Here is a 13,983-nt window from a genome sequence, read left to right on the forward strand (position 1 = left end):
AATGAGAGATTCCGATTGCGACATCACTTTTAGAATTTGGTCTTGAAACTATTAGAGTTTGGAAAAAGAATACTTCAGAAAAAAGCGGTATTACGTATTCAACTTTTTTCAGGTGCTTTTCTCAAAGTGTCTATGTAATTTCGAAAACGTCAAAAATGTAGTAAAAACCTTTCTTAAGGGTTTCTGTTATGGATAGCAGAGAATCGATTGGAAGATCAATAAATAATGCCAAAAAAATAGGCGGAGTCTATTATTGATTTTTGGAATGTGAAGTTGAAAAATAGGATTTTATCCCAAACTAAATTCCAACAAGATATTTTGTCGTAGGCAGGTACGCTTTTTCTGGAAACTTTCATCTCGGTTTTACAATAAAATTACAATACTTTGATATTTCAACTGAAAACTCCTAACCTCTTCAATAACAATTTGAGTTGTGACGTAGCTAGTCGATAATCACAAAAACTACATTTTTCGCAGGTGATTTTTTCATCAAGTGTGACCCCCTGAAACCTTAAAATCTCGAAAATGTGCCGGGCTACTGTAACTGGGAATTGTTTCAAAGATCATACTATATGTCTGTTTACTTGGTAGTTTGTGGTTTGCAGCCGACATCGATCGGGGTCTGTGATGAACCGTTGCTGTAATTTATGTGATTGCCAACCTCGATGGATGTCGGCTGCGCGTTTACCATTTTTTTTAACCTACAAAGGACATCCGTATAAATTTGAAGAACGAACTTTGAATATGCTTTAAACTGGGAAAAATCGATCTAAAACTTTTCAAAACAATTTGAAAAAATAATGTTTATTTGGTCGAATCAAAAATAAATATATGGTATGCACAATAATCTGCATTTCAGTAATACCTTTCGCTTTAACTTATATGAATCTTATTATGATCCAGCGTTTCAGCAGTATTCTCTTTTCCATTTTCCTCATCCTCGTGGTCTTCATGCTTCTCACTCGGCTCATTGGTCTTTGGATGTCCATTCATATCAACATTTTCAGCGGAACCGACTTGATCTCCCGAGCTACAGCACACAAGAAAACAAATCCGTTTCGATTTGCGAGAACGGAGTAGCGATTTGAAGAGGAAGAAAATTGGGATTGGGGTTTGGGCTGTGATGAAGAAATAGTATGTGTCGTTAGATTTACGTGGATCAAAATTTAATTCTTCGTCCTCTGAAAAGCTCATGAAACTTGCAAAGACTGCAACACCAGCCATGATCTGAAAATAAAATTTAAAAAAAAACGATTTTTAAAAAGGGAAAAAATGATTTTTTTCAACGGCATTCCTTAAAAATGTTACCACTTGAAAGATCACGACTTTCGAAATACGATCCAAAGTGTTTGGTGCATTTGGTCCAGTTCTGTCGGCTTCATAGGTTGACTGACGGTTTACCGCCTGTCTCGCATAGAAAAATATGACGGCAGTGACGAATGGAGCAGCGGCATCGTAAATATCCAGCTGAAAAATTATTTTCAAAATAATAAAAGCTTTATGAAGGCTTACATGAATTGGATCTACGACGTTATCCTTGTGAACTACCATCAAGAAGTCGTGAAATTTGAAGAAGGTGTATCCGAACGTGAGACCAGTCATCAGAGCACAGTAGAAAAGTTGGAAAAAGCTGAAATACGCCAATATTGAAAAAAAAACTAAAAAAATGATTTGATAAAAATGACAAGTTTGCTTACATGTTTTGGAAAACATTAAAATTTGGATTACATAATCCGACTTGTTGCAAGCAAACCAATGCGATGATCGGACCAATAATGCGATTAACCGATGCACAAAAAGCTTTCAGGACAAACGGTGTGAAATGATCCGGTTCGATAATTTCCGCGTTTGGTTGTCCAAAAATTAATGTGTCCCACATCTCGGTCGCCTCATTGTGAGTCAGTTTGCTAAAAAAAAGTGTTTAGTTGATGGGGTACCAGATGTGCCAGCTACAGTACTCATACAGTTCCCAAGGGGTACTGTAGAGGTACTGTAGGAGCTCCATCGTGCTATGGTATGGGGACTGCAGAGTTATTGTGAAGGTACCGGAGAGGCATTTTAGAGGTACCGTAGGGTGTACAGTGGGGGAGCTGTAGGCGTACTGTAGGATTACTGTATAGATAATACCGAGGCAATGTAGGGATAATGCGGGTACTTGAGGTGAACTGTAGGGTACCGTAGGAGTTGGGGTCATAGCTGTGCGGCTCCTGGAAAAAGTCGGCTCTCGGCTCGCGCCAAACACCCAGTTCCACATTGTTCCGCACAACCCTGGTTGGGGTGATCTAGGAGTACTGTAGAAGTACTGTAGGATTATCATAGGGATACTTTGGGGGTACTGTAGGAAAATTATAAGAGTACTCTAAAAGTACTTTAGGGGTACTGTAAAACCAAAAAAATCATTGCTCAACAGGGGTGGGCGGCTAACCGTTTTTTTTCGGCTAACTGCTAATTCGGCTATTAATCGCCCACCCCTGTTGCTCAATTTTAGCAGCTCATAACACAGTTGCCTTTTGTTTTCTCTTTGAAAAAATTTAACTGACAAAATATTTGTTATGTATTTCTCTGAATTTTTCTACTAAATTTTTTGTCTGATATCCGTAAGACTATAAGCTGTCAAAGTGTAGTTTTGCACAATCCATAAACTTACTAAAACGCAGAAGCCATATGTACCACAGCTCCAACGCATGCAATTGCAGACAAATACAAAATCGGGAAGAACCATGCGTGCTTGCAATCCTTCTGTACGTGGGCTAGCCTGAAGTAGACCATCCGGGGAATGTAGTAGAAAAACGAGACCATGATAAGACTTGAGGCAATTATTAACGGAATACTGTGCGTGTAGCTTTCATTCAAATCACCCGGTTCACGTGTGTCAAGAAGCTCACTCAGATCTGATAAGTCTAGTCCAGTTGACATATCGTCAAGGTCCGGAAGTGTACGATTTCGGTGGGATCCCCATGAACCCCAACGGGATGTGCTGTTGCTGATGCTAGAATCAGTCGAATTATCATTGTCTTTGAGAAAAGTGCCAGTGTGCTTCTGCAACATATCCGTAAGAATGTCGGTATGGTTTTGAAAATCTGTCGCGTTATGATCCTCGTTGAGTTGTTCTTTCTGCAAAATTGCACTCGGAATTGGCCCAATAATCATGAAGAAACTAACCACCAATTTCTTGATTTGAAGAGAATCCTCATTGGTTGCGTTTGGGTTCAGTCTTACTAGGTCTCCGGCTATGTTGGCCCACGCGTCTTTTGCTCTGAAATTACATTTTAAAGCGGTTTTTGGTTTTGAGTACGGTAGGGGTACTGTAGGACTACGGTAGGGGTACTGTAGGGGCGTTGTAAGGCTGTTGTTGGGCTATTGTAGGGGCATAGTGAAAATCGTTAGGGGTACTTTAGGGATACGGAGAGGGTACTATAGTAGTACAGTAGAGATATGGTTAGGGTACTGTAGAGGTACTGTAGAAGTACTGCCGTTGGGTGCTACTGGAATACTGCAGAGGAATAATGTAGGGGTACAAAAGGGTTAAGGTTGAGCTACAATAGGGATACGATTGGGGTACTGTAGGGGTACTGCAGTTGCAGTACTGTAGCGGTATTGTAGGGGTACTGTAGAGATGCCGTGAGGAGACTGTAGGGGTATTTTTTAAAATTAAGAGATCAAATCTGCTTTAAGAAAAAATCAAAATTTTAAGTATGACAGGTGGTTATTTTGTAATTGGTTCGGCAACCGATTACCGTAGACCTGTTTCAGAAAAAAAACTTGACTAACCCTTCAGTATCTTTATTTTTAGCTTTCTTCATCAAATTCGAAAAACTGTTTATCAATTTCAGCGAATCCTGAAGCTCCTTGGCCGAAATCTGTCTGGAAAATGAACGAATTTAAAAAAATTAGATTTTACTACTCTTGGTGAAACCCGCTTTTTATTCGGCCTAGATTTTCCTGTAATTTCTAGTGATTCTAGCTACACACGGGCGTAGCTAGAATCAGAATTTTCTAAAAGTCAGGGCAATACGGCTCAAATTATTTTTATAACTTTTTGAAATTTCTGTACGTAACAATGAACTATGTACATATTTTTTTAAAAAATCAGTGACTTACCCTCCTCCACCAGCTTGACCATGACCTCCTCCATGACCTCCTCCGAGTCCTCCAGCACCTCCGCCACCTCCAATTCCTTTCAAGCTTCCGAGGCTGCTGAGATCCATTTTTTCTTCAGGTTGACTCTCTGACGAAAAAAGTAGAAATGACGGAGTTGTCAACCTCACCAATCGGTCTTGTTGAAACCAGGTGCTTTTTTAATTTTTTTCTCAATTTTGCAGGTGAATTTTACGTTCACCTGCTCGTTTTCTCGCTAAAACAAATTAGAAATTGGCAGGGGATACTGTGGCGTGAACTGATCACATTTGAAATTTCACATGACATGAAATGTGTTTCTGTGGGCAGGAAAAAAATCGTTTGAAGTTTCAGGGAAAGTAGCGAATAAGGAAAAATGGAATTATCCAGTAAGAAAAATAAAAAAAAATGAATTATAGGGTGTATGTATTCCAAATATAATTACTCTATAATTGGTTTTTTATCGTTTTGTTCTCAAGTCAGAAGTACATTTAAACCGAATGATCGCGCATAAGGGAGCCTACATGCCTACATGCCTACATGCCTACATTCCTACATGTCTACGCAGTGAAGATCGAGTTTCTCGCAGCAGGAGTCAATTAGAACAAGTTGAAAGCAAAAATACTTTTTTAAAAAAGGCTTCTCAGACTGAAAGCTAAAAAATTCGTTTTGTTTGTTTTGTGCAATTTCAGAATTGCAATTCCAAAAAGAACCCGTGATTCAATGCCTGTTTTTCAGTAATTTCTTGGAATTTTTTATTCAAAACAAAAATTGTAATAAATCACCAAACTTTCCTGGAAGTTTTCGCAAAAATTTCGTGAAAGTTTTTATAAAAATAAAAATTTTAAATTTAAATTCAAGATAACTAAATCGTAAATAAATAAATAAATACATTTTAATCAAAAACGTGAAAACCTAACACGGGGGGGGGGGGGGCTATCGGAAAAAAAAATCAAATCGATTTGAAAATTTTCAAATCAGTTTTCAATATTCATTAGCCGAGAAACGTCTTTTCTAGTTCTCGGGAGGAAATACAAAAGGTTAGTTTATTTTTCCAATTTTTATCTGAATCATTTTGATTTTCAGAACAGTTCTCGTGTAAACAATTATCAAGAGTTCAACATGGCTCCTGCAAACAGAGAAAAGTGAGTTTGAAATATTCATGTAGGGCATGTAGGCATGTAGGCATGTAGGCATGTAGGCATGTAGGCATGTAGGCATAAGAAGCGATTAATAGGCGCCTCAGTCACGCCTCGACCGGGTGATTTCCAGCCAAATATCTATAATCTAGTCTTCATTTCCAGAATCGCCGATGAGGACCGAACCCTGCCGTACTTCCACGGAGCGCTTATGAATATAGACGCCGACCAGCTTCTAGTCAACGATGGAGATTTCATGGTGACCACTCGAATTGTGGCGGATCTCAACAAGCTTCAATTTCACTTGGCGGTCCGTTTGAAGAAGGGTATCCGTCGATATGAGATAAAAAGGAATCAAAACTCTGCAAAACTTGGGAATCGGAGTGCTTCAAACATCGGAAAGCTGATTGACTCACTGAAGGCCGAAACAATCGAGATAAAAGGGGAAAAGGTGATTTTGAAGCGGGCGATTGCGAAGGGAAAGTTCCAGCTGATGCATACCGATGTGAACTTCAAGAAGCAAATCGGGTCAGGAGCATACGGGACAGTTTATAGAGGACGTCTTGTTAAGACCAATGCAATTGTCGCTGTGAAAAAGCTGGATACGGAAGGAACAGACGAGGAAGGTCTGACGGATATGATGAAGGAAGCAAGAGTCATGCAGCTGTACGATCATCCGAATATTGTAAAGTTTTATGGGTACATTCTGGATGATGTTCCATATCTTTTGGTTCTGGAGTTTTGTAATGGAGGATCAGTGGAAGATTTGTTGAGGGACAAGCCAGAGATTAAAATCAATCGAAGAGTTCAATACACTTATATGGCGGCTTGTGGAATGGATTATCTGCATAAGAAAAAGTGGGTTTTTGGACTTTTAGGATTAATGCGTAGGCATGAAGGCATGTAGGCATGTAGGCATGTAGGCATGTAGGCATGTAGGCATGAAGGCGTGTAGGCATGTAGGCATGTAGGCATGTAGCCATGTAGCAATGCAGGCATGTAGCCATGTAGGCACGTAGGCAGGTATGCATGTAGGCATGTAGACATTTCATGTCATCAATTTAGGTTTCCAAGCTAAAACTCCTAAATCTTGGAATGTAGGCGTGTAGGCGTGCAGGCATGTAGGCATATAGGCAAGTAGACAAATCAATTTAAATTCTCAAATTTCAGCTGTATCCACCGGGACATCGCCTCCCGCAATTGCCTCATCCATAATGGTGTAGTGAAGATGGCGGATTTTGGAATGTGTCGCGCTACAGCCGTCTACAAAGTCGACCTTTCGAAACCTCTGAACGTTCGCTGGCTAGCTCCGGAGGTCTGGACCAACGGAGAGACTCGCTACAACACAGATGTCTACGCGTTTGGTGTCATGATTTGGGAGTTCTTCATCACCCCATACCAATCCCCCTACACCGAATGGAAAGGATATACTGTTAAGGTACTAAGCTTTCAAAAAAAAATCATTATCATTTTATCTTCTTTCAGCAAAAAGTTCGAGGTGGCTACCGGATGCAACCGCCGGAGGGCATGCCGAAAGACGTGGCATCTCTGCTTGCCGAGTGCTGGAACCACGATCCGGAGAAGAGACCGAACGCTGAGAAACTCAAGGAGAAGCTGGAGGATCTGAATCAGAAGTATGAAGCCGGAGAACCGAGTCTGCTGCAGGGTTGTTAGAAGAGCTCGGAGAAGTCTGCTGCCGTTTGAGAGCACTATGAGTCTTTGAATAAAATAGTTCGATCTAAACTTAATTTTTAGGCACAAGTAGGCATATACGCCTTGCGCCTAAATGACTACCTAACGTCTTTTATATACAGTTTCACATTAATTCCTGTATTTGATGCTGGGGCAGTTTGAGCTGAAAGCTTATAAACAAAAAGGCAAGCAGGTAGCCGCAATGAAGGCGTAGGCGACCATGAAGGCAGCATGCAGGCAGGATTTTGTGAGGCCATATAGGAGGGTCTACGTGGCTTTTTGTTTTACATTCGGCATTTTTAGTGCAGTATTGATATAAATTCCAGGCATGTTTGAGGAACGCCTGCCCTCGTACCTACTGTCCGCGTTAACTACGCAGGCTCAAGGTAGGCGCAGGCCACCTTGAATACAAAACCAAGTGCCTACAATTTGAAACCATCAACTGCATAGTTCGTAAGACAACATACATCGGAGTTATTGCCTAGGCCGTAGGTAGGCAAGTAGGCAGGCACGTTGGTAGACACATTCAACGCAAAGCAAATAAGCAATTTTATTATCAATAAACTATGGGGAATCTATGGGAAATCAGAAAATTGATCAATATTGTCATGAATAAAGTTCGCTGGCTCAATGTCTTCTTTTCCCCAGTGATTGGTGAGATCGGTGATGATACGGTAGTGGCACAGATGTCCAATTTCACAGAGACGTTTCACAGTCAATTGAAGATCCACTGGTTTCCGATCACTAGTACAATCATGACTTATAAGAGCTCTGGGCTTATATCCAGCCGAGAACATCTCATCGCCGTTCAAGGCTCCGTCTTGGGAGAAGCTTTGTCGGCCGGGTCCCAGAATGAGAATCTTCGGTTGGGAGAGCTGGTCTTGGCCGTTACTGAAAATTTATTTGTTGAATATGGATTTTCTGAAGGGCAATATCATGCAAGTTTCAAACAATTTTTCAAAAAACTCACAGACTATCCACCTCGACCCATTCGATTTTCAAGTTATAATCCTGAATATTATTCAGCTCGCAGAACACGGTGATATCGAATTGAAAATGATCCCAGGCACAAGAAAGGCCGATGGAGAAGAAGAGAAGGGTAATTCCACGAAGCATTTGTCTGAAAATCGAATTGAATTTTTAGGCTGAAAATTGAGCAAAAATTACCCAAAAAAGAAGAACGGAAGACTGCAACCACGTGACTGCAAACTTGAAGAATGATTGGAAAATCAATAAATCCGCACTTGCACGTTCATCCTGTCACGTGTCACGGAGTTTTTTTTCACGTAATCTTTGAAGAACTTTGAACGTTGAAATCAAGTTTTTCTGACATGGAGGTGCCAAACCGGCCGTCTGATTGGACCAGAATTTGGTCTACCCAGCTATCGCCCGCTTCATTTTGGAAAGCTAAGAATTTGCGCGGTATTTCGAATTTCGTTCAATTTTCAACCTTTTTTTCATACTGGTCCCTGAATTTTCCCGTTGTTTTTTTTTCCATAATACGTACCACACCTCCTTTTTCAATCCCCAAAATGATTCAACTATTTGTCCGACAGAACTACACACACACACATCACGGTAAAAACGGTAAAAATTTGACTCACACCTCTTCTTATCTGACAAAACTCGACAGAAATGTTTATTTTTTATTGAAAAACGTCTTATCAGTCTCCGTTTTATAGCAGTCTAATTTTTTTCCTCCATTATTCTCTATTTGTCATGTCTAGAAGTTGCATTTTTCTATTATTATTACTGAGCATTTCTGTGCAAGCTGTTCCTAAAGTGATTTACCTCACACAATTCTCATCGATTGGAACAATAACTGTTTCCGTTGAGGTAATATTCAATTATAATGTCGGGTTATACATCCAAATTTAAGAGCGGAGCCCATGTCTACCTGGCATCGAATGACGATAATCAGTTGCTGAAAAATATTCAACTAACATCAGGCGGCACCACAATCACGTAACAAATCCCTGATTAACAAAATTAAAATAAACAATCAAAACTCCAGGTGCGACAGGCTAGGCGATTCCAACGATGATGAATCCCCAAAATTTCTAACTACCTCGAGTTCCTTGGAACTTTCAACAAGTAACAATGACTCGATAACCTATATGTTAAGTGGATATATCTATATAACTACAAATCAGCAAGCTCGAGGTACATATTTTCCAAGTGATAAATATTCAATTATTGTTTTTTTTAGATCCAACCTTCTCCGTGTACGTCCTCAAAACCACTCAATCTATCAGCAAAATTGGAATGATGTCGACTGTGGTAGTTTTGAATACTCGCTTGAATCAAGTATCGATTGATAATGATGCACCAAGAATGACGTCATATGTGACAAATATCAATCATTCCCCGAATACAAATCTCTACTTCCAATGGGGTATTCCTGATTTTGATTGGAATGATGTGACGAATAATACACACACATTTTTCATGAATCCAGTATTTTCTCAAAATGGCCTTAATGTGTAAGTTTATTAAAATTAATATAAATCAGTAGCCTATATGGGGAAGCCTGAAAATCATTGAAAAATTTCAAAAAGTTGCTCAAAAACTGCTTCACAGTCGCAACTTTCCGAGTGAATTTGCTTATTGCTTTCCAACCTCGAAGAAAATTTTCGAAACGATAAAAAAAACAGATAATTTCCAGAAAGTACATCTAATACTTTATACATATGCCTATACAAATTTATAAGAAACTTTGTCACAATGATGTGAAAAATTGGCCTAATATTTTTCAAACTTCAGATTTTTCCCCAACATTGAGCCTCTTCAAATAAAACTCGACTACTGGTACATCACTTCGATGGGTCCTTTTAATATGGATCTAGAGAACAGATATGTTAGTGATCACAAATATACAACAACTTCAGTCAACACAACTGGCCTTATTGTTAGTGGAGAGAATAAGCCCTATGATGAGCATGTTGTCAACTTTCAAACTGATAATAGTAGAGAAGGAATTAGTGGGACCTATGTGAGTTTTTTTTTAAAAACAAACAGAAAAATTTTAAAAAGCATGTTTAAAAGTATTTCAACGACTTGTTTACGTAAAAATAACACTCTACGGGTATTCAAAATTTTGCGCGGCAAATCAAATTTTGAAGAACTTTCAAGCTAATTTTTTTATTTTTATGTAATTCCCCCATTCACAGTATTTTTTGTTTTTCAGGTTTCCGCATTTATCTCAAACGATCTTCTGATTTCGATGACCGGCGTTTCTAATTTTATAAATCGATCCAGCGAGACTCAAAACCTAGGGTGGGCCTTAGCTGCGCCCACCAGGCTGACTATAAATTCAACAAGTCCTGTTCCGGGCACTTTTTACTGTCAATACTTTGCATTCACTGGCGAACTTCTACCAACTACCACCGCTGGACCGACAACTGTGACACAAACTACGCCATCTACAGTTGGACAGGTGACATCCACTGCACCTGTTATCACAACAACAAAGGGAGCATTTACTGGATTTGGAGCAATGGAATTGTTGATTTTGTTATTTTCAGTATTTTTGTATCGATTATTTTGAATGATATTTATTCACCATGTGTAAAACTTTAAATCAATTTGTCAACTGCATAGTGTTCGTTAAATTGGCAGCGGACATAGATCAAGGCAGTCTATCGGAAAACACGCCAGGTCTGTTTCCAAGCTGTCACGTGGTGTCAAACTGTCCCATTACGGTTTGATCTACAAAAAATGCGGGAATCTTTTTCCCAAAAAAATGTGACGTCAGCACGCTCTTAGTCATGCAAGGGCTAAATTCCAGCAATTCTCGTAGATCTTCCTAGATCGAACCGAAATGGGACACTCCCACACCACGTGAGCTGTTGGTTTTTGTTCCAAAATGCATCCAGCTGAGTTCTTGTGAAATTTGTCACTAGTCATTTCTTATCAAGTTTCGACCACAATTCGGCAGAGACAACAATTTTCTTTTGAAAAATTTCACAACAAAAAGCACAGGCAAATATACTATGATAATTTTAGAATAGCAACCATTTGGAGCACACCCCCATGGGGGTGTGCTCCAAATTTTGCACGCCATAGCAAATATCTAACTTGGGAGTTTGATAAAAATATGTGGGTATAAGAATATGTAGTTAAAAGAAATAAAAAGTATAGAGATTGAAAAAAAACTTTCCTATGGGAGCAACTTTAGATTTTTTTGAGAATTGTTTTTCAAACTAATCTGCAACTTTTTGTGGGTAAAATTTTCAACCAAAAATTGATTTTCAAAATTTTTTCTTGGTAAAAATCTTTATTAATAGCATTATAAAAATACAATACTAAGATAAAAAACTTCAAAAAACAGTGACAGCTGTCCCACTATTGGTTCTTGTCGCATTGATAATTTCATTTGCCATCAGGTTCATAATCGGATGCGCTGATGTGATTGAGCTTCTCACTCTCGATTTCATTCGATTTCTTATCAAATTTGGGATTATCAAATGCAGAACTTTTCGGCGTATTGTTTTGTTCCAAGTTATGTACACCACGCAAACGGATGCTGTAAAAAGTTTGATTTGGAGCCACTTGTTTGACTTTAAAAAATTGAAAAAAAATAAATTTTCAAATAAAACATACGAACAATTCTCCAGTTCACAACAATTTTTAAAAATTCTTACCATGTGCACACTGCCACGCGATCTCGCCAAACAGGATGACGGGAGGTGGAGAATTAAAAAATTGCATGTAAACGTAGATAAATGCAGCTGTTGCTTTACACGTACAAATAATAATTGATTGCATGAATACCTGTAAATTGTCTGATTGTGAATTTTAAATTGTAATTAGCGAGGACCAATTAGCAGCGTTGGCCACAAGCTTTGCGCATCGCTGATTGGTCGTCGTCAACCAATCAGCGACGTCGACTTAAAAAAAAAATTTTTTTTTTTTTAGAAAAATACCTGCTTCTGTGTTTTTGAAAGCGCCTCCGACTGTGCGTGCTCATTTTTCCAGTGAATTAGCAGGCTCAGGTAGGCGTAGACACTTGCCGTACATACTGAGACACAACAGTTGTTGACGGTATATGGTACATTTACATATAGGTCGCTCTGCAAAAAAAAAAGTTGTTACAAAAAACAATTTAGCTGCATACGAGCATTTTGATATAGAAAAAAATCGATCTGAAAGTTTACTGAGGTACGTGTGGATTTACGGAAGCCAGTGTAGATTTACGGAGGTATGCATATACCTACTGATTTCATTGTAGATTTACGGAGGCTTCGAAAGTATTAAAAACGTTTCAGATCTACTAATTTTTTTAGAGATTTATTTTCAAATTCCTATTTTAAATGACCAAAGTTGAATACCAAATAATGATCTCAAATAAATTTCTCAACTCTGAAAAACAAAAATTCTCACGTTTAGTCCCAAATTCGGATTGAAAAACCAGCTCATATAATTTGAGTCAAAAATTATTGGTTTTGTGAAAAACATTGCATAAATTGTATACGTCGCTGGAATCATCATAGTTATGTAGACATTCTTCCCGATGAACATTTTCCGGATTGGAAGATTATGATTAATATCACTACATCGATTGGCTGCTAACAGAATGCAAGTTGAGCACGATCCCATCCAACACCCACATCCAATTGCTCCAGCTACGTAGATAAATCTTGGGTAAGAGCAGAAAGTTGCTCCGATAAATCCGAGATATCCCGTTATAAGAGAGTTGACAATTAGGCAACAAGTGTCCATTAAGCCCAGGTAGAGCATGATTTTGTAGCAAGAGGACTTTACGAGCTCGCTTTGGAAAATTACGTAGAGGCACAGGAGGTACATTGTCTGAAATGTGATTTTATTCTGGATTAAAAATATTTTGATATTTCTGAAGTGAACGTTTTTGCCAAAATTTTCTAGATAGAGTACATAGTAATTTAAAATGAAGGCAAAAATTTGAAAAAAAAATCAACTTTCTAAATTCTTCTCGCCAAAATTTTTGAAGAATTTAAGCTTGAATTTTGAGTCGAAATTTGAGTTTCTTGTCATTAAAAAAAACCGCGAAAACCTAAAAATTTCAATTTTAATTGGAAATTTTAAATTAGAACTTCGAGTCGATTTTTTTGTAATTTTCACATTTTTTTGCACCGATTTTGAATTTTAATTTACTGTAAATATGTTTGGAAAATCAAAATTTGAACTTCGAGCCCAAATTTTTGAAAAACTAAAGTAATTATTCAATTTCGGGCCAAAAATTTAAAAAAGCTATTATTGAAATTCCGAATTTCGCGCCAACGTTCATGTTTTCTTATTTTTTCAAAAATTTAAATTATAAGGTTGCGCCAATAGTTTTGATGAAATTAATTTTAACATAGACCCAAATTCATTGAAAATTTTAAATTTTGGGGTTAAATTTTTGTTTTTTTTTTTAAATATAATTCAATTAATTTTTGTGTCAGAATTATACAAATATAAAATTTCAAACTCCCAACAAAATTGAAAAAAAAACCGATTTTTACTCACCAAAATCATACATCCAACAGTCATAAAATAGACACCCAAAAAAGGTCTTTGCTTCCCGATTTCAAATGGATCTCGAATTCCAGAACAATTATAATAGTACGCATGAGGTCTGAACCCATTTCGAATAAAATAATTTAGTGAAGAATCCAAATCATTCGATATTAACTTGAAGAAATTGTCCATTTACAAAAAAAATGAAAAAAATAATATTTTATTTTTTCTCACTTTTATATGAAATTCATTGCAGGTTCTTTTCAGTTTTTTTTTCAATTCCTTGTTCTCATTAATCCCAGGTATTATTTCTCATTTGATCCAACTATTGTTCATGAATACTTGTGGTGTCAGAAGACGTGGAGAAAATACGTCAAAGTTCTAAAATACCATGTGGGGTTTTAAATTTGTTGAAAGCATCTGAAAACGTACCAGAAGCGTTAAAAAGCATGTTATAAAACATCTTACAATTTTAGAAAATAGTGGTCATTCAGTAGCTCCAAAAAGAACCAAATTGCCACCCATGGAAAAATTTTATGCTTTTCGAAAAAAAAGAAAA

General features: G+C 37.8%; 5 protein-coding genes and 1 non-coding gene across 6 annotated transcripts; 3 read left to right on the top strand and 3 right to left on the bottom strand.

Annotated features, from left to right (window-relative positions):
* Positions 1-796: 796 nt before the first annotated feature.
* On the bottom strand, positions 797-4,247 carry C18H7.6 (Aa_trans domain-containing protein). The gene is made up of 8 exons (NM_067551.6): positions 4,102-4,247; positions 3,772-3,864; positions 3,163-3,256; positions 2,648-3,114; positions 1,698-1,907; positions 1,513-1,630; positions 1,309-1,467; positions 797-1,227 (listed from the first exon to the last, which is right to left on the bottom strand). The coding sequence occupies exons 1-8, from the start codon at positions 4,206-4,208 to the stop codon at positions 874-876; spliced, it is 1,602 nt and encodes a 533-aa protein (NP_499952.3). The 5' UTR covers positions 4,209-4,247; the 3' UTR covers positions 797-873.
* Positions 4,248-5,090: 843 nt separating this feature from the next.
* On the top strand, positions 5,091-6,998 carry C18H7.4 (Tyrosine-protein kinase). Its single transcript, NM_067552.6, has 5 exons — positions 5,091-5,156; positions 5,203-5,261; positions 5,421-6,113; positions 6,426-6,693; positions 6,741-6,998. The coding sequence occupies exons 2-5, from the start codon at positions 5,239-5,241 to the stop codon at positions 6,927-6,929; spliced, it is 1,173 nt and encodes a 390-aa protein (NP_499953.2). The 5' UTR covers positions 5,091-5,156; positions 5,203-5,238; the 3' UTR covers positions 6,930-6,998.
* Positions 6,243-6,392, top strand: C18H7.15. Its single transcript, NR_052878.1, has one exon. It is a non-coding gene; the product is annotated as an Unclassified non-coding RNA C18H7.15 (non-coding RNA).
* Positions 6,999-7,484: 486 nt separating the features above from the next.
* C18H7.7 (TransThyretin-Related family domain) lies at positions 7,485-8,154 on the bottom strand. The gene is made up of 3 exons (NM_067553.6): positions 8,115-8,154; positions 7,918-8,067; positions 7,485-7,838 (listed from the first exon to the last, which is right to left on the bottom strand). The coding sequence occupies exons 2-3, from the start codon at positions 8,061-8,063 to the stop codon at positions 7,523-7,525; spliced, it is 462 nt and encodes a 153-aa protein (NP_499954.2). The 5' UTR covers positions 8,064-8,067; positions 8,115-8,154; the 3' UTR covers positions 7,485-7,522.
* Positions 8,155-8,664: 510 nt separating this feature from the next.
* C18H7.11 (CUB_2 domain-containing protein) lies at positions 8,665-10,533 on the top strand. Its single transcript, NM_001038311.7, has 6 exons — positions 8,665-8,783; positions 8,827-8,912; positions 8,962-9,110; positions 9,157-9,430; positions 9,711-9,939; positions 10,135-10,533. The coding sequence occupies exons 1-6, from the start codon at positions 8,667-8,669 to the stop codon at positions 10,492-10,494; spliced, it is 1,215 nt and encodes a 404-aa protein (NP_001033400.2). The 5' UTR covers positions 8,665-8,666; the 3' UTR covers positions 10,495-10,533.
* Positions 10,534-11,210: 677 nt separating this feature from the next.
* On the bottom strand, positions 11,211-13,457 carry srt-59 (Serpentine Receptor, class T; the record flags this gene model as incomplete). The annotated part of the gene is made up of 5 exons (NM_067554.5): positions 11,211-11,472; positions 11,591-11,720; positions 11,873-12,019; positions 12,330-12,755; positions 13,434-13,457. 5 exons carry the CDS (start codon positions 13,455-13,457, stop codon positions 11,267-11,269), a joined length of 933 nt encoding a protein of 310 aa, NP_499955.3. The 3' UTR covers positions 11,211-11,266.
* Between the last annotated feature and the right edge of the window lie 526 nt (positions 13,458-13,983).

This window comes from Caenorhabditis elegans, chromosome IV, assembly GCF_000002985.6.
Source record: "Caenorhabditis elegans chromosome IV".
NCBI classification, from domain to species: Eukaryota; Metazoa; Nematoda; class Chromadorea; order Rhabditida; family Rhabditidae; genus Caenorhabditis; species Caenorhabditis elegans.

Bases quoted from the DNA above. Each gene is read 5' to 3' on its own strand.
- C18H7.6 (NM_067551.6), bottom strand. From the start codon at position 4,208: ATGGATCTCAGCAGCCTCGGAAGCTTGAAAGGAATTGGAGGTGGCGGA. The intron at 3,865-4,101 runs GTAAGTCACTGA...TTCATTTTCCAG, and splicing joins GGTCAAGCTGGTGGAGGAGG to ACAGATTTCGGCCAAGGAGC. The intron at 3,115-3,162 runs GTTAGTTTCTTC...GCAATTTTGCAG, and splicing joins TTCAAATCAAGAAATTGGTG to AAAGAACAACTCAACGAGGA.
- C18H7.4 (NM_067552.6), top strand. From the start codon at position 5,239: ATGGCTCCTGCAAACAGAGAAAA. The intron at 6,114-6,425 runs GTGGGTTTTTGG...CTCAAATTTCAG, and splicing joins GATTATCTGCATAAGAAAAA to CTGTATCCACCGGGACATCG. The intron at 6,694-6,740 runs GTACTAAGCTTT...ATCTTCTTTCAG, and splicing joins GGAAAGGATATACTGTTAAG to CAAAAAGTTCGAGGTGGCTA.
- C18H7.7 (NM_067553.6), bottom strand. From the start codon at position 8,063: ATGCTTCGTGGAATTACCCTTCTCTTCTTCTCCATCGGCCTTTCTTGT. The intron at 7,839-7,917 runs GTGAGTTTTTTG...ATAAATTTTCAG, and splicing joins TGGGTCGAGGTGGATAGTCT to TAACGGCCAAGACCAGCTCT.
- C18H7.11 (NM_001038311.7), top strand. From the start codon at position 8,667: ATGTCTAGAAGTTGCATTTTTCTATTATTATTACTGAGCATTTCTGTG. The intron at 9,111-9,156 runs GTACATATTTTC...TGTTTTTTTTAG, and splicing joins TACAAATCAGCAAGCTCGAG to ATCCAACCTTCTCCGTGTAC. The intron at 9,431-9,710 runs GTAAGTTTATTA...TTCAAACTTCAG, and splicing joins TCTCAAAATGGCCTTAATGT to ATTTTTCCCCAACATTGAGC.